Raw genomic sequence first — 17,789 nt, 5'->3', positions numbered from 1 at the left:
TGTCCTGTGGTTTCACCTTGTCGATGTATTTTAGAATTAGTCATTCCCAGACTAAATCAATGACTCCCCTTCCCCCCACTGACAGTATGTCCCAAGCCTGCCTTTAGAAAACCATCTTCCTTCTTTCTCAGGGAACCTGAGGCAACAGACCAGCAATGTCCGCAATGTGACTGTTGTTTACTCTTCCTTACCTGTGGGAAAGGAATGGAAAATTTCAAGAAAAGCATTGGCATACTTTTTCAGCTGCATATGTGATTCCTTAAAGCCCCATTTGCTGTCTGCTTTCAGTTAGTAGTCAGTAAAGAAACTTAACAAATAAATCCAATTAAATGTTTTTGGAAATGTGTATTGGCCAAATGTTATCTGAGACAGAGCTCCAAAAACTACTTACTTCTGGAGGGAAATCAGCAAAAAGGTTTCGGGATCCCAGATGGAGGTGGCTTTGGTTGAGCACAGGTGGAAGCCATCAGACCCAGGGAAAAAGGTTTAGGCCTAATTCGGCCCCCAGTTGTGTACCCTTATTCTCAGAACCTTTTAAAGGAAGAGAAGACAATTTCTGCTTCACAGGATGTCTGGGAGGAGGGAGTGAGCGTGCCGATGTGAAAGCACCTGACCAAGTTCGGAGTGCTGGTGATCTTTGAGGGACCCAGAGACTGGGACCACAGCTCCCCTTTCACAGACAGAGCCCCCCCTGGAGCACAGGTGGCTGTCCCAAGAGGATGGTTACCAGAGCAAGAATATTGTGGGGTGTGCAAACAGGGAGCCCTGGAAGAGACTCCCGTGGACCCAGCTCCCTTTCTTGAAAGGAGCAAGAAAAGCTGTGTCCTGAGCATTAGGCTGTCAAGTCAAAGCATGAAACAAAAAGAACCCTGCATCCAAAAGGGAGTTAAAAAGCAAAAGCTTTGCAGGAGGCAAGGTGGCACATCAAAGCACAAATTTTGCAGAATGTTAATCTGGTCTCAGAGCATAGTTAAATAAACATTCCCTTTAAAAACTATTACAACAGAGATAAGGTCTCACTATTTTGCCCAGACTGGTCTTGAACTTCTGGGTTCAAGTGATCCTCCCACCTCGGCCTCCCAAAGTGCTGTGATTACAGGTGTGAGCCACCATGCCTGGCCTAAACATTACCTAAACAGTACGAAGTAATTTGGTTTCTTAAAAATAGTTAGTGCATAGCATTATGATTCCAATGGAAATATCTGAAATTCTGACTCCTTTCCCCAGAAAGATGCCTTTTTTTTTTTTTTTAGATACATTTGAGATGTCATTGTCAGATATGTTGGCTCTCATTTTAGTCTCTTTAGTGGAATTTTTTTTTCCTTTATCCTTTTGATCTTCCGTGACCAAGGGGATAGAAAACACAATTTTTCAAATAATTAAAATCGATCAAACAAACACAAACCCTCCATGAAATGTTTCATGGTGGCCCCTGGTTCCTTGAGAGCAGTTTCTTGGAAATGAAAGAAACGTGAGTGGGGAATACAAATGCACAGTATTTATTATCCTCGCCAGAGGGGCGTGGGCAGTTTGGTCTGCACAGATCACATCAGACCTTTTGATCTCTTCCCCTTCCCAGCGTTCAGAAACCACTCATGGATGAATTTGGGGATTTTAAAACGGAATCCAGTTTCTGATGGGCCACTCTGAAAAAAAGCCCAGTGTGCCCCTACCATGACGTGTCAGGTGGTTTGAGGGCTGGCCATCACGTTGTGAGTTTTAGAAGCTTCCTCGATGAAGAAGTAGGTTCTGGCTACTGGGGAAGGGTCTGTAGCCATTTCTTAACAAGTAAAAAATAGTCTCTTTTCCTTTGGGTGTTTAGATGTCTCTAAGAAAAAATGCTAGAAGCCCCAGACGTTAATTGGAACCCAATCTGCCCTCACCTGGATACATTACAGCAACAGTGAAGTAAGATCAGGCAGTCATGGCCCCAGCCTTCTCATTTTTACCATCCGCATGTTGGGGGAGATCAAGGTCTGGCAAAGTTGTCCTCACTCTGCAGAGGAAAGAGTCTGCCAGATTTCTTTATTCCAGAAAGACTGAGCCCTTGTAATACTGCTTTGTCTGCTGTTTATACTCCAGGATTATGTTGATTAGAGAAGAGTGTGTCTTCTGAATGCTTTAGAATTAAGGGAGTGGAGGAGAGTTCTGAGTGTTTGGGAGGGGGTTGACCGAGGGAAAAAAGGTATATTGGGAAATAGTGAAGCATGAAGTAATTTTGACACACTTTAAATACAGACGTGCATCTCGTTGGCAACCGGCTGTGAAGCAGTGAAGGAGCCAGCGAACAGCTGACCTTGGACGTGGGTGCTGTGGGGGCTGGGTGTTGTGCGTGCATTACCTGAGTCGACCATACATAACAGCTACCCCAAAAGGGTGCTCTGATGATTTCCATTTTATAGATATGAAAATCAAGGCTCAGAGAAGTGAAGTAATTTGCCCAAAATCACATACAGGGTGGAAAGAGGATCTGAGTTCAGGTCTGACTGGATTTGGAATTTATTGGCCATTTGGAAGATTTGGAGATCTAAACTCTGCCCAGAACTGAAAACTGTGAAAGCCTCCCAATATTTATTTATTTGTTTTTTTTTTTAATGGGTTTTGGTTTTGTTTTGTTTCTGTTTTTGAGATAGAGGCTTTCTCTTTTGCCCAGACTGGAGTGCAGTGTTGTAATCAGTGATCCTCCTGCCTTGGCCTCCCAAGTAGCTGGGACTACAGGTATACCCTCCCATGCCTGGCGATTCTTTTATTTGTTTGTTTGTTTGTTTGTTTATTATTTTGGTAGAGACAGGGTCTCACTATGTAGCCCAGGCTGATCTCCCAGTATTTTTGAGCCCTCTCTAAAAAAGTATTTGAAACGTTTCTACTTCCCTCTCTCTGCTTTTCTAGTTCACTCATTGCCCACTCTTCCCACTGCTTCAGGATTGGACAGCTCCCTCACTCAGCTAAGGCTTCCTTTCCGTAGACAGAGCTTCATTTCAGAATCAGCTTTTTGTCCCAGCGTGGCAATGCCTTATCCCATGTATGACGATGTGTATGTGCATGTGTTTCTGTGTACATGCGAGTATGTGTCTTTGAGTATATGTGAATATGCATGTGCATTTGTATCTATATGTGACTGGTACATGTGTGTGCCTTTGTATATGTAGGAATGTATGTGTCTCAAGGTGTATCTTTATTTGTGACTGTTTCTCCGTGTATGTATGTACGTGTCTGTGTTATATGCATGTCTGTGTATATATGTATAGGGTGGGTGTGTATATATTTCTGGGTGTATATTGAGTGTGTATGTGAGTGTGTGTGAGGATGTCTGTATGTGTTCATGCAGGTACATATGGGCTTAGTCTGTGCCTGGACTATGTCACGCTGCAGGACTGGGAGTGTTCTGGTGGATGGGCCTTGCAGATGGGGAGTATACTGTTCTGTGTGGTCCAGCATTTCCAAAGGCTCTCTGGCTGTTCCAGGGACATTGCTTTTTGTTTCTTTACCTTCTGCAAAGCCCAGCAGAGAGCATTGTCACGAAAACTTATGGGTAGATAAGATAAAAACTTTCATTTTAAGTGAAACAACGACTCATATTGGCAGCTGAGTTTATATGGATAGATCAAATTTTGTCTTCAGTGACTCCAAGCGTCTGCTTAAATTCCAGTTTTAAAGTGGAATTTTGTGATACTAAATACTGCATGAAATATGTGGAGCATTGGGGATTTGGAAATTGTCTTACCCCTTGGAAATTTTGGTTACAACTTTCTTTCCTTTTTTTTTTTGAGAGAAAGGGTCTTGCTCTGTCACCCAGGCTGGAGCGCAGGGGCGCAATCTGGGCTCATTGCAACCTGGCTCTTTTTTTTGGGGGGGGGAGGTAGAGATGGGGTTTCAGCATGTTGGCCAGGCTTGTCTCAAACCCCTGGCCTCAAGTGATCCAGCCACCTCAGCCTCCCAAAGTGCCAGGATTACAGACGTGAGCCACTGTACCTCTGTAAGGGGAGGGCAGGTGAGGAGCTCTCCCCTCCTCCCCCCTGCAAGAGGAGGCCAAGGCGGTCCTCCTTGGTGTCTCCTCCCTCAGGGCAAGGAGGTCCAGCTCATGCACCCAAACTTTATTTCTTGTGTGAAACCTAGGTAAACTCTGTCCTGTCAAGTTTTTCTAAACTGTAGAGATTAAATTATTAGAGGTTTAATTGAAAGGCTTATGCTATTGCTCTTTGAAAACTTTCCAGGTAGTTTATGTTTTTTACTAATCTGTGTAATGATGTGGGGGCCATGCTGCCTGGACTGTGGGGTCTGAATTCACAGGTCTCCGCATCCTCACAGCAGGGATGGGTCTGAACTTGACAGATGCCATCAGCAAGCAGGCGCCTTGTAGCTGGGGGAGGAGATCGTGGACAGAGGCTGCTGCTTCTCGCCCTGCCCTGGACATGAGGTGTCTGTCCCATATGACACATGCACACTAAATGCCTGTGTCATCTCAGTCTGTGCCTCAGACATTTCCATTTGCCCAGTTGTTAGGGAGCTCAGAGGCCAGTGGTCTCATAGTCTGTTGTCACTGTACGTGGGATCATGTTGAGACTCTCTCTCTGCCACCATTTCCTATCTAAAAAATGACAGGCTGAAGCCAAATAAGGGGGCGGCTCAGGCCCCTTGAGCTCTCCGGCTGGGTTAGTCCATCTTCAGGAAAGCAGCAGCGCAGGCAATTAGTTGAAATTCTGCCTCCTCAACTGTGGGGCCTTGGGCACATCACCCTGATCTCCCAAAGGCTCAGTTTCCTCATCTGTAAAATGGGATGATAATTCCTTCGTCACTGAGAGCAGTTCGCTGAGGTAATACACACTCAAGCCCTCACATGGCTCATAGCAGGTTTCTGATGTCTGGTTTTACTACCGTGATTGATATATTGTGGATCTTTTAAAACATTTCCAAATTATCTTTGTTTAATCCCCTTGTCCAAATCTACAGTGGAATAAAAAAGGGTTTTAATTTTTAACTTAAAGGGCACCCTTGGTAGGCCCCTTCCATTTTTGCCAAGCTGGAGGGCCCTGGTTTGATCCCAGGGCCCCTCTGTGAGGACCTCTGGGTTTGGCAGCCCAGACTGAGCCAGCGTCGATCCTCTCCTCGAAGCTCGAGGCTGAAGCTGCTTGTCTGTCTGCTTCTAGTGTTGTTCCTCATCGTGATGCCGTCTCTGCTTACAAGCCTCTAAAACTCCCCTGCCCGCTGTTCCCTGCATACATTAGCCCTAATGTATTCTCTCTTGAATACTCATCAGATTAAGGCTCCCACTAGATACCCTGCTCGAAATAAATTTTATGGGCATACATCCTCACCCCCATCCCCTGCATTTGTGGCCGGGAGGAGAAATAGAGCCAAATCTCTCCTCTGAGGCAGGCCAAACAACAATTACGTAGGAATCGGCGGCCCCTCTTGCCCAGGGGCCAAGGAAGGTGTGGGGAGCTGGGCTATGTCTCGGCCTGCATGCCCAAGGGCCAGCAAGGATGGTGCTTCATCTGGGTTCTCAAAGGGTTAATGTCCCCCCACCCAACCCCAGGGCGGGGGTCCAGCTCCTGGAAATCCTCCTCACACAAAAAAGCCCCTGATCTGACTCCCAGGGCCGAGGTGCAGCTGTGCCATGGGGCATAAGGCCCGGAACAGATGTGCCTAGCAGCCTCCTGTCATGGCTGTGTCTCACCATCGGGGCTCTGTGGGCACACGATGCTGCCCTGTGGCACACGGCAGGCCTTGTTCACACGTTTCTGCTGGCTCTACGTGCCCTTTGTCCTTAACTCACTTCCCTGAGCTGGGAGGGCTTCCTGGCTGGGTCTCCCCTCCTTTCCCCTGCAATAGGAAGCCAGGGCGGTCTTCCTGAGCGCTTCCTCCTTCAGACTCTCTGCTGCTCAGCAGACTGCAGGGGCACTGAACTCGGCTCATGCTGGAGAAACCTGTGTCCCCTTGCCCTTCGTAGCCCTCCTGACCTGAGTTGCCCCCTATTTTTTTCCTGCTTGAGACGAGGGGCATCACACAAAAGGAATTCCTGGCTATCCAACCCTCATAGACTAGCGGGCTCATGTGTCACCTCCTCACCAAGACCTTCCAGGGCCCAGCAGGGATGCCAGCCAGGCCCCAATGGCCTCTGGAGAGAGGCCGGAGGTGTGGCTGAGTGAGTACCGCCTGGGGCAGACAGGCATGGCCCCGAGCCGGTGGCACAGTTGCTGGGTGAGGAGGCCACTTGGCCTCCCCGGGAGAGTCGTAACATCTCTGCAGGGATTCTTGTGAGGGCTCAATGAGAAAATGCCCATGAACCTGGTGCCCAACCTGCCTTTCCATGTGCATGACAGTTATCTCCTACTAATAGCAGGCCTGTCTTGAGCACCTACTGTATACCGGGGCCTGCCCTAAGAATTGTACTTGTGTCAATCCATTTGCTGTTCACAACAATCCTACAGCCATTATTGTCACCGTCACCTCCTTTTAGAGGTGAGGAAACTGAGGCAGAGAGAGGCTGAGTCATTTGTCTGGGTTTAAAAAGCAGAGCCAGGATCCAAACCCAGGCAGCTGAGCTCCAGAGTCCACACTCCCACCCTGGGTCATGCCCACCCCTCACTGGGTGGAGACCCCCGGGGCTGTCATGTGCTCAGCACTTTGCTGGACCAATTGGACATTCTGGGCAAGTACTGATTGGCTGGACAATGTATTTCTCAAGGAGGAAAACTGGAGACAGGAAGAAAACGAATCCTGTATGTACTGGGACAGTTACAGGTGGGACACCTGATCACTTTCATGGGTATTTTGGTCTGAGAAAGGGGTCAGCAGGTAAGGCATGTATATCAAGTCTGACTTTCACACAAATACTGGTGGTGCTGGGGCCATGAAGGGAATAGGCTGGGGCTGGGGTTTAATTGGGCCCAAGGTTGGCACTTGTGTGTACAGGGCTAGTGGTGGCATTTAGTGATTGTCCCAATAGCCTATTTAGAGGTTTTAAGTACAAATGTCTTAAAAGTATGTTTAAAATTGTTGTTAGTACATTGAGGCTAATTCCTTTGTTAACACTTTTATATCACAACCAGCATACATGAGGTGAATCAAAAACATGTGTGAAGCTGGGCACAGTGGCTCATGCCTGTAATCCCAGCACTTTGGGAGGCTGAGGAGGGCAGATCATCTGAAGCCAGGAGTTTGAGACCAGCCTGGCCAACATGGTGAAATCCCATCTCTACTAAAAATAAAAAAGTTAGCCAGGCGTAGTGGCGTGTGGCTGTAATCCCAGCTACTCAGGAGGCTGAGGCAGGAGAATGGCTTGAACCCGGGAGGCGGAGGTTGCGGTGAGCCGAGATTGTGCCACTGCACTCCAGCCTGGGCAACAGAGCGAGACTCTGTCTCAAAAAAAAAAAAAAATGTATGATTCTTGAGAGATTTGGTTTTACTGCTGTTGACATTTGGAGTGTACAGGAGAAAGTAGTGAAAAACTGTTTCAAGGTGAGCGTCTCAGACAGGATTTGATCAATTTATTATTTAGTGATAAACATCTGTGGTGTTACCCTTGTGTGCCAGGCACTGTGCTAGGCAGTGAGTGTTTAGACAACAAGCAAAGGTGTCTTCTATAATAGGCGTGGGAAACCCTGGGGTTGCGAGCTGTGAGTGCTGTATCGGGAGGATACTCTAGACAGCCAGACAGTTACACTTTTATCTTTTCATTCTTAATACTTGCTGATTTGTTACCTTCTTTAAAAAAAAAAAAAAACCACAGGGGGAAAATGGCTCGAGGTCTTAGCACTGTTTGCTTATTCAACTGTGAAGACTCACCATTTTGTAGATTTTGAAACAGTCAGTGACTCAAAATACTATCAGATGCCCAAGCAATCCCTTGGAAAGATGGGAAGGCAGAGAAACAGACCTCAGTTAGGAAGTCACCCAGGACAGGAACCGGATGGGGCAGTGGTTAAGGTTTCATTGCAGACAACAGAATCCACTTTCACTATTTAAGTGAAAAGTGATTAATCATCAGGTGGCAGGTGGCTTTCAGCTCAGTGGAGCCAGCTGGGTGGAGCTTCCAGGATAACTGTCAGCCCTCAGAGTTTCGTTGTCTCTGCGGTGACGGATCAGGACAGTACAACACCCAACAGGGCACTTCATTGCCTCTGAATGCCCACACAGGCACGATGGGAGCCTGCCTCTCAGCTGTCCCAACATTTAGGTCAGTTCTGAATTCAAGTCTCTCCTGAGTGCGTTTGATTGGAAGACTCAATCATCTTCAGAACCTGGGCCGCTGGGCATCTGGAAAAGCAGTTTCTAGCTTTCCTATCTGCAGCGCAGGAAGGCGCATTAGGATGAGGTATTGATCCAGCCAATCTATGGTATTCGTCGCAGTTCATTAAAATACTGAGATTGTCTCTGCAAGAGCACCCTCAGGCCTGGACCTCAATCGCTGCCGAACCCCCCACCCCCCTCCCCGACACCGTCTTTATCATCTGCTTTTCAGGCCAGATGGCCTTCCAGTGCAGGTGTGACTTTGGGGACTGGTGTTTTTAGCAGAGCTTCCAATCACTCATGAAAATGCCGTGGAAACAGAGGTGGTTGTTGCTGAGGCTTCCTGGCCTGCTGGCTGTGGGACTGCAGCAGCCCGAATGGGTTAGCCGCTGCCACTAGCCTTGTGGTGCCCTTAGAAGCAGGTGACTCCTCTGGACCAGTCACCCCAAGCCTGAATACACAGCCTGGCCAGCAAAGCAAGGGTTGGCTTTCGGTCCCCCCTTGTCCCTTGACCACACGCCTTTGTGTGCCGCGTATAACCCTCGGAACTTGATGCGACAGCCCCGCGCTTTGGGCCATGTCTGTTTCCACCACCAGCAGAAAGGGACGGCGCCCGCCCGGGGCCTGGCCTGTTAGCAGGGCTATGTGGAAGGCTCACAGGGCCTCTGTCTTCTCTTCCTCACAGAGATCCCCCAGTGCGCTGGCTGCAACCAGCACATCCTGGACAAGTTCATCCTGAAGGTCCTGGACAGACACTGGCACAGCTCCTGCCTCAAGTGTGCAGACTGTCAGATGCAGCTGGCGGACAGGTGCTTCTCCAGGGCCGGGAGCGTCTACTGCAAGGAGGACTTCTTCAAGTAAGTCAGCGCGGCCCCTCTCGTGGGCCCGGCCTGTCTCTGCCTGTCTCCATGCAGCGAGGGGGAGGTTTGCGGTGCGGCAGGCCAGGGAGGGAGGAGAGTCCACTCCGGGAGGGGCAGGTAAATCCTGGAGCCGGGAGGAGGCCCATGCTGAGGTTGCCCTTCTGATCACTGGCCCATCACTGCCGGAGCTCCAGCGTCTGGGCCTCACTTGAGCTCTGTGTGGGGCAGGGGTGAGGGGCGGAGGCCTCGGGCCAGATTTCTCCACGGTGGTGACAAAGGAATTCTCCAAATCCTCAAAGGAGCTGCTCTTTCTGTGCTGGTGGGTCATGCTTCCGGCCATGGGGTCGTAACAGTCCCGTGACTTCCCCAGCAGGTGCTTTTAGGTTTGTGTCACATCTCGAGGCGTCTCTGTGGCGTGTTTCACAGCCTGCTTCAAGGGCCTTAGAGGCTGGCCAGAGCGGCTTCTGGCAGGAGGGAGGCCCGGCTCAGTCGGTGTTGTCCCTTGCTATGGAAACATGATGAAGAAGGGGCAGTTTTGTGTGACGGTGAAGAGTCCAGACTCCACCTGGATTTGAACCCGCTTATTGGTGGTGTGCTCCGGGGCAGGTTACTTAACTTCTCTGTACCTCAGTTTGTTTAGCTGTAAAATGGGGCTGATAGCAATAGTCCCTACCTCATGAAGTTTCTATTAGCTTTAGATAAGTCAGTATGCCTCACGTCCTCGGGACAGTGCCTGACACTTGAGTGTTAGCTCTTGAGACAGATATTCCATTCTGGGGTGGGGTCCATCAAAAACTTGCTGTTGACGCTGTGGGTCAGGGTTAGAAGACTTCCTGGAATGTGTTTTCCATGGCGTTTAGTCTGAGACTTCTCTCCCAGAATCTGTTACCCAAGGCACTGATGCTGATGGCTTAGCCAGTGTGGACCAGCTGGCAACAAGCAAAGCCAGGAGCAGGAGGTGGGGTCAGGGGTCAGTGACACTGAGCCCCGTGTTCAGTCGCACCAGCCTGGGTGGCCCAGTGGGGGAGCCTCACCGAGGCGTGAACACACCCAGCCCAGATCACCAAGCCCCAGAGAGGCACCTCCCGCTGAAGCTGTGTATTCGAGAGATGGGGGTTGAGGGGGGCGTAATGGGGAGAGAGATGGGTCCCGGATACAGAACACCATTTCTCCCACATCTTCCCAGAGGTTTAACTACAGAGAATAGGTGATTTCAATGAGGATTCTCATATTTCTTTAGTGCAAGGTGAGTCGAAGAACACATTAAAGATTTTGGTAGTGACTGGGTGAGGCTGCCTCCCTGGCTGTGTGCAGAGGATGCACTCGCTGGCACCACTGTACTTTGGTCAAATACAGACTTACGACTGCAGTCGGGACTGTGGAACGGTCGTAACACGATTTGGTCGTAAGTTGAGTAGGCTATATGTGCAGTCGAAATGGTGCACACGGAGATGGTTGTGCTGCCAGAAGCTGGTCCGCACTGTCGTACGCCCAGCTGGGCAACGTTTGTGCTGCCAGACGCGGAGCAGTCGTGGCTAGCGATTGTGGTCCAAAAGTCGAATGGTCGTAAGTTGCATAGGTCGTAAGTCGATCAATACCTGTATGTGCTGCTCCCTACGTGTGTGTGTGAGTGTGGGTGTGTGTTTATGTGTGTTTGTGTGTTGTGTGTGAATGTGTGTATGTGTGAGCATGTGTATGTGTGAGTCTGAGTGTGAGTGGTGTGTGTTTGAGTGTGAGCATGTGTGAGTGGTGTGTGAGCGTGAGTGGTGTGTGGTGTGAGCACGTGTATGTGTGTGTGTGAGTGTGTGTGTGTGTGAATATGTGTGTCTATTACAGGAAGGTGGAGGCAGCCGCTGACATGGGTGCACCCAGCAAGTCCTGGATGTCAGGTGGAGGGACAGGCCGCTGGCCCTCGCTGAGCTTTTGGTGCAGTGCTCTTCTTTCTCACAGTCTTCCTGTTGCTTTCCCACCTCAGACCCTCCTCTACGTCCTTTTCTCTGGCATTCCTGCAGTTCCACTCCCTCTAGCCACATCCTTTCTCAGGCAGGCAGCAAGTTTGCCTCTGTTTTCCTCCCTCTGTGAAGTCCTGGCAAAGGACACCACAGCAACTGTTAGGGGCCCCTGGGTGGGTGAATTTCACTGTGTGTGTGTGTGTGTGTGAGAGAGAGACGGGCCCCTGGGTGGGTGAATTTCACTGTGTGTGTGTGTGTGAGAGAGAGACGGGCCCCTGGGTGGGTGAATTTCACTCTGTGTGCGTGTGTGTGTGTGTGTGTGTGAGAGAGAGACGGGCCCCTGGGTGGGTGAATTTCACTCTGTGTGCGTGTGTGTGTGTGTGTGTGTGTGAGAGACAGGCCCCTGGGTGGGTGAATTTCACTCTGTGTGCGTGTGTGTGTGTGTGTGTGAGAGACAGGCCCCTGGGTGGGTGAATTTTCACTCTATATGTGTGTGTGTGTGTGTGTGAGAGAGAGAGAGAGAGAGAGAGAGAGAGAGAGAGACGGGCTCCTGGGTGGGTGAATTTCACTGTGTGTGTGTGTGTGTTACAGGCCCCTGGGTGGGGTGAATTTCACTGTGTGTGTGTGTGTGTGTGTGTGTGACAGGCACCTGGGTGGGGTGAATTTTCACTGTGCATGTGTGTGTGTGTGTGTGTGTGAGACAGGCCCCTGGGTGGGTGAATTTCACTGTGTGTGTGTGTGTGTGTGTGTGTGTGTGACAGGCGACTGGGTGGGGTGAATTTTCACTGTGTGTGTGTGTGTGAGAGAGACAGGCCCCTGGGTGGGTGAATTTCACTGTGTGTGTGTGTGTGTGTGTGTGAGAGAGAGAGAGAGAGAGACAGGCCCCTGGGTGGGTGAATTTCACTGTATGTGTGTGTGTGTGTGTGTGTGTGTGTGTGTTACGGGCCCCTGAGTGGGGTGAATTTCACTGTGTGTGCGTGTGTTACGGGCCCCTGGGTGGAGTGAATTTCAGTGTGTGTGTGTGTGTGTGTGTGTGTGTGTGTTATGGCCCCCTGGGTGGAGTGAATTTCACTCTGTGTGTGTGTGTGTGTGTGTGTGTGTGTGTGTTACGGGCCCCTGGGTGGAGTGAATTTCAGTGTGTGTGTGTGTGTGTGTGTGTGTGTGTGTGTTACGGGCCCCTGGGTGGAGTGAATTTCACTGTGTGTGTGTGTGTGTGTGTGTGTGTGTTATGGGCCCCTGGGTGGAGTGAATTTCACTCTGTGTGTGTGTGTGTGTGTGTGTGTGTGTGTGTTACGGGCCCCTGGGTGGAGTGAATTTCTGTGTGTGTGTGTGTGTGTGTGTTACGGGCCCCTGGGTGGGGTAAATTTCACTGTGTGTGTGTGTGTGTGTGTGTGTGTGTTATGGGCCCCTGGGTGGAGTGAATTTCACTGTGTGTGTGTGCGTGCGCTCACGCACAAGTGCATTGTGTACCTGGTGCACGTGTGAATATAATGTGTGTGTGAAGAGGGTGGCAGGGCCTGGTTTTGGGGCGGGTGAGCTGCCCTGTTTCTGTGATGAGGTGTGTGCAGGTGTGTGTGCCTGCACCTTTGGGTGGCCGAGAGGCCATGCCCTCGCTTGCCCATCTTGGCGCAGGGTAGGTGCTGGATGTCCCTGAGTCAGACCTCGGGACCCACAGGGTTTCTGGCTGGTCCAGCGTGGCACCTCAGGGAAGCCCGTGGGGTATGAGCAAAGCCCGTCGGGACCACTGACCCAGGCTTCGTCGCCAGAGGGCCCCCTTGCACCCCAGCGTTTCCTCGGGGGCCCTGTCTGATTTTGGGACCCCGTATGGCCGGCTCTGAGTTTGGAAAGGGAGGATGGAGAGGAAGGTGGCGACAGCGCAGGCGTGGCGTTGGGTTCGGGAGAAGTAAAGGCCAGGAAAGAGGGTCTCCCTAGATCCAAGAAGCGCCCACAGTGTGTGCTGAGGACGGAGCGCCACAGGCCCAAGAGCTAAAAGCCCAAGACCAGAAATAACAAGAGCAGTTCCTCACCTGGGCTGCTGCCCCACGCCCTGGCCCTCTTTTTGATCCTTTTGGGGCCTTACTCAGCAGAAACCTCCTGGCTGGTCCCTCTAGTCACTTCCCTGTAGTCTGCAAGCCTCCCTGCCAGGTGGGCCTGCCCCTGCCCTGTATATGCCACAGTCCTGGCCTGCTGCCTTCCTCGGACACCTGACGCCTAGCAAGCCGGGTGCCCCCCATTCCCAGGCATGCTTGGGGGGCTGCTGCCTCTGCCCGTCGGTGTAGGCTGTTTCATCCTCCCGGGACGGTGCCCACCGTCCAGGGCTCCCGTCCTTCCAGGATCCTCAGGGTCCAGCTCCGCAGCAGGGGGAGCCCCAGCCCGGCGAAGCCATCGCCTCCTGTCCCACCCCTCTCCCAGGTGACCCAGCGAGGGCTGCTTGGGTTCGCTCATTTCTCCTTTGCCTGCTTTATCTTCCTTGTTGGCTTGAGGAAAAGGCCTGCTACGCATTTTTCTGTCCCCCTGTGTAAGCCCCTGGCTCTGAGCCTTGCCCATTGGCCATTGCTGGGTTTGATGCAACAAGTAAGTTACCCAGTGAATTCCCATGAGCTTTGGTGACCAGTTTGTTCTGTACCTTGCAAGGCGTCTTTTGTGAGGGAGGCCCAGGCTGCTTGCGAATGCTCAGACCCATCGTTTAGCCACTGTGATGTCCCTTGTTCCCGGCACTGCTCTGCTTCATGAAATGCCCCACTCTGAGGGCTGCGTCCGCAGATTCAGTGCTGAGTTTGGGCCAATTGACTCTGTGATGGGGTGCTGTGAGGAGGGGAGTCTGAAGCAGAAGTGATTGTCGCTGGTGGGCCAACCAAAGATGAAGAGCAGGCGGCTCCGAGTCCCCCGTGGGTGGGTTCGCAGCCCCACCAAGCTCTTGGGGACCAGGGCTGTTTGGTACAGTCAGGCACAGCTGCAGTCTCCGTCCAAGGTACAGACAGGGAGGCAGCAAGCTGTCCAGCATCTGCGTGGCTCCACCTCCCATCCCCAGGGGTCTTGGGACTGGCTGGCCACCTGAGGCTCCGACAGCCCGTTCCTCATCCTGTGTCATTACATGTCAGCAGGCACCTCTTTCAGGGGGCACATGGAGGAATGCACATGGTAGAGGTCCGGCAAGGACAGAACGTGCTAGGGCAGGAGGGGACGAACCGTCCCTGGAACCCCAGTCCCTCCCTGGTCTCCCCCTGGCTATGGAAGTCACATCTGCAGCCACCTTGTGAGAGGGACAGCAGGTGCCACATACTGGAATTCGCCCGTCAGACCTCAGGATGCTCTCAGCTGTAGGGTTCGGAAGACACCTAGTGAGAGCTACGAGAGTCCCTTTTCCGTGGTCTTTGAAGAAAAGAAAAAAGAAAAAGCACCGCCCTTTTCTGGTACGTCCTCCTCGCCCTGTTCAGAGGCAGGGGCAGGGCTCACGGCTTCCCTGATCAGCACTGTCCTGCTACCTTCCTGGATCAATACATTAATCTCTGCCCATAACCAGGGTAGAGGGCCACTTGGCACCACTCCAGGGGCATCCTCCTGCCATACTCTACGTGAAGTTCTGCAGATCAAGATGGCGATGAGGAGAGGACCCCGTGGAGATGGGTAGTACCTTGTAAGAGCTCAGAAGTGGAGGGAGGCTGGAGGTCAGGACGTCCCCCGCCTTCTGCTGGGGCATGTGGCGATCCTGGTAACTGGCAGCAGAGGGCGATGTTGCTGTGGACACAGACGAGGCAGAAGGACTGTGTGGAAGTTGTACTGTGTTCGTGGCATTTTTCTTTTGTGGCTGTTGAGGTCGATCTTGCTCAGTAACATTGACTGATTGTTGCTGTTGGTTGCTGTGTCTGCTTCTTGTGTCCTTGGCTCTCCTTTCTCCAAACGAAATAACATTCTGAGGCCAGGAAGAAAGGCACGGAGTTGACTGAGCACAGTGGGGCTGCGATTCGTTCTGAGTTCAGTGAGGGGCTTCAGGCATCAGGAGAGCCCACCCCTGGTGCCGAGGGTGTCCCAAGGCCTGTTATAAATTGAATCCCAAGCTGTGGGGCCGTGACTCCTCGTGTCACATTTGCTAAGCAGGTCCTCTCCAGACCCTGTGTCCAGCATGTCACGGGTCCCTCCCACATCTCCTCAAAAAGACACGAGGAGGCCAGGTGTAGGGGCTCATGCCTATCATCCCAGCACTTTGGAGGCCAAGGCGGACAGATGATCATGAGGTCAGGAGTTCGGGACCAGCCTGGCCAATATGGTGAAACCCCATCTCTACTAAAAATATAAAAATCAGCCCGGCGTGGTGGTGCGTGCCTGTAGTCCCAGCTACCTGACAGGCTGAGGCAGGAGAATTGCTTGAACCCAGGAGGCGGAGGTTGTGGTGAGCCGAGATCGCACCGCTGCACTCCAGCCTGGCGACAGACTGACTCTGTCTCCGAAAAGAAAAAAAAAAGAAAGAAAGAAAGAAAAAAGGGTTGAGAGCCCGGAGAGAGTAGGGGTCTGGGAGCGGGGCTTATGGATCCCCTTGCTGTCACGGGCGGGTCCTGGAAGGAGCTCAGGGGGCTGCTTTCCTTTGGAGCACAGCACAGACCAGCCAGGTCCTCTGCCCATGGAGCTGCGTTCCAGTGCTGCTGTGGGCAGCCGGCTGGGGGCTCCTAGCCCAGTCTCCTGGGATCTCTGGGCGTCCATGTCCTCTTCACAGCGCCTGTCTAAGAGACCTGGCACCCAGGAGCGTTTCTCAAAGGGAGTGGTTTTATCAGCAGAGGGGTCTGGTGAACCCAGCAGGAGCGTGGTTGAGCCCTGCGCTGTCCTTCACTAGCTGTCCGCCAGCCCCGGTAACTAGGTCTGTCTCAGCCTCTGTCCCTCGTCTGTGGAGAGCAGCTGCCACTAACCCACCGAGCTCGGAAGGCGGCGTGTGTGACCGGCCGCGGCAGGACGCTGCTGCTTGCTGAACTGCCGGGGTTTCAGGCCCTGCCGCGTGGCCCCTTGACCCGTGGCCCGGTGGGGCCAGGCTGTCAGAGTTCCCTCAGGGCAGGGCCTGTGCCGGCCTCTCCCGGTGTCCCCTGTACCAGCCTTGAGAGCTACCCATGGAGATGGCTCTCCGCTGCCTGGAGCTCCTCAGATAGAGGTGGGGCAGCCCGGCCATGCGGAGCTCCGCGGAGATTTGAGAAACAAACCATTACGGAGTGAAAAGAAACAGCTGTGACACTGAAGGGACGGCAGTCCTCCTCCACGATTGCAAGGTCAAGGGCAAGCCTTCAAGGACAATCCAAGCTTGTAGGGGGCTTCGAGCTGTACCCCCAGCCACTGGGCTCCATACTTCCATCTGCCTGTCAGAGGGCAGGTGGGGCGACTCTCGGGTGCTCTGAGGGTGCTGCCACTCCAGAAGGTTCCCGTCTAAAACGCCATGCTTCTCGGGTCTCCCTGCCCCTGAGGCCCTCATGAGGCAGGCAGGCAGGGATGGGTGCCCCCCAGGACCCTCCGGCGGCGGGATGGAGGCTGCTGTATCGCAGAGCTATGTGGCTGCCGGGCCAGGCCAAGAGCTGCCTCTGTTCCCTGCGGTGACCCTTCCCCCCACCGCCAGCCTGCGGGCCATGGGTGGGCGGTCTGCCAAGGGCAGGTAGGCAGCGTCATTGGAACCCGGGCACTGCTCCCAATATCCCCGCAGTCCAGCGCATTTCCGTCCGGCCTGGCTGCAGGGTGGTTGTGCTGGCTGCGGACAGGGCTTCACAGGTGACCTCGGCCCAGTCCCTCTGGTGACCAGGGCCTCTGCTCCTCATCTGGCAGGGGGCAGCTGCCTACAGCACATCGGCCAATAGGGGAAAAAGCAGGCGCAATCTCTCTGCGGGTGGGCTTCATGGAGAGCAGGTGCGGGGTTTGAGTCTAGGCTTGGTGTGAACTTGGGCGATAGATCTCACCAGGCCTCACTTTCCCATGTCTAAAGGGTGAATAAAAATACCAAGTGACTGAGGACTGAGTCAGAGGCAGCAAGGAAGGGCTGAGGCCACTCTTAGGAAGGTGGTGAGGGTCATCTGGACGGTGTCCCCACATAGGGAGGAGAAAGGAAGGCAGCAGGAGGGCCTGGGGCCAGGCTGGCACGGCTGGGGTCCTGGGGTCACTTGCCAGGCCGTGTCAGTGGTAGTGGTGGCCAGGGGACTGAACAGGGGCCCACCCCTCAGTGAGGAGCCGGCTGCATTTTCCTCATGGGATGCTACCCCTCCCGGCGTGGTCCAGAGCTGTGGGCAGAAACCATAGCCCTCGGCACTCGCGTGACAGAGTGGGGCCAGCCCTGGCAGGAGGGGCCAGCTCACACGTGGGTGGCTTTCTGCTGCCTCGAGCTTTCCCGTGCCCCATTACACAGGAAGAAGCAGCTTCAGTTCTGGGGTTGGTCGTAGAGTCCTTATGGAGCCGGACTTTTGCCGAGACACTTGTTATTTCTGATAACCACACACCTGCCAGGCCATGCAGGCACGCTTATGCACACACACACGTGTGCACACATGCACGCAGTCACACACATGCACACATGCATGCACTCGCATGCATGCACATGCACACCTGTGCACATGCACACATATGCACATGCACACACACGCGCGCACACACGCATGCACACGCACACACGTATGCACACACATGCATACGCACATGCATGCACACCTGCACACTATGCTCTAGCAGAATGCTTGAGGAATACATGGGTGGGTCTCTTTGATGTGTGACTTTTCATAATTTC

The 17,789-nt window shown here is 52.7% G+C and overlaps 1 protein-coding gene across 1 annotated transcript in view; it reads left to right on the top strand.

Annotated features, from left to right (window-relative positions):
• Positions 1-17,789, top strand: part of LHX4 (LIM homeobox 4) — a 43,312-nt gene that overhangs the window by 8,463 nt on the left and 17,060 nt on the right. Inside the window, exon 2 of the mRNA XM_003925319.4 lies at positions 8,918-9,089. Coding sequence (XP_003925368.1) covers positions 8,918-9,089 — 172 coding nt within the window. The remainder of the gene's footprint in view (positions 1-8,917; positions 9,090-17,789) is intronic.

The sequence above is a fragment of the Saimiri boliviensis genome, chromosome 19 (genome assembly GCF_048565385.1).
Source record: "Saimiri boliviensis isolate mSaiBol1 chromosome 19, mSaiBol1.pri, whole genome shotgun sequence".
Taxonomy (NCBI): Eukaryota; Metazoa; Chordata; class Mammalia; order Primates; family Cebidae; genus Saimiri; species Saimiri boliviensis.
This window is presented reverse-complemented; position numbering and strand designations above follow the sequence as displayed.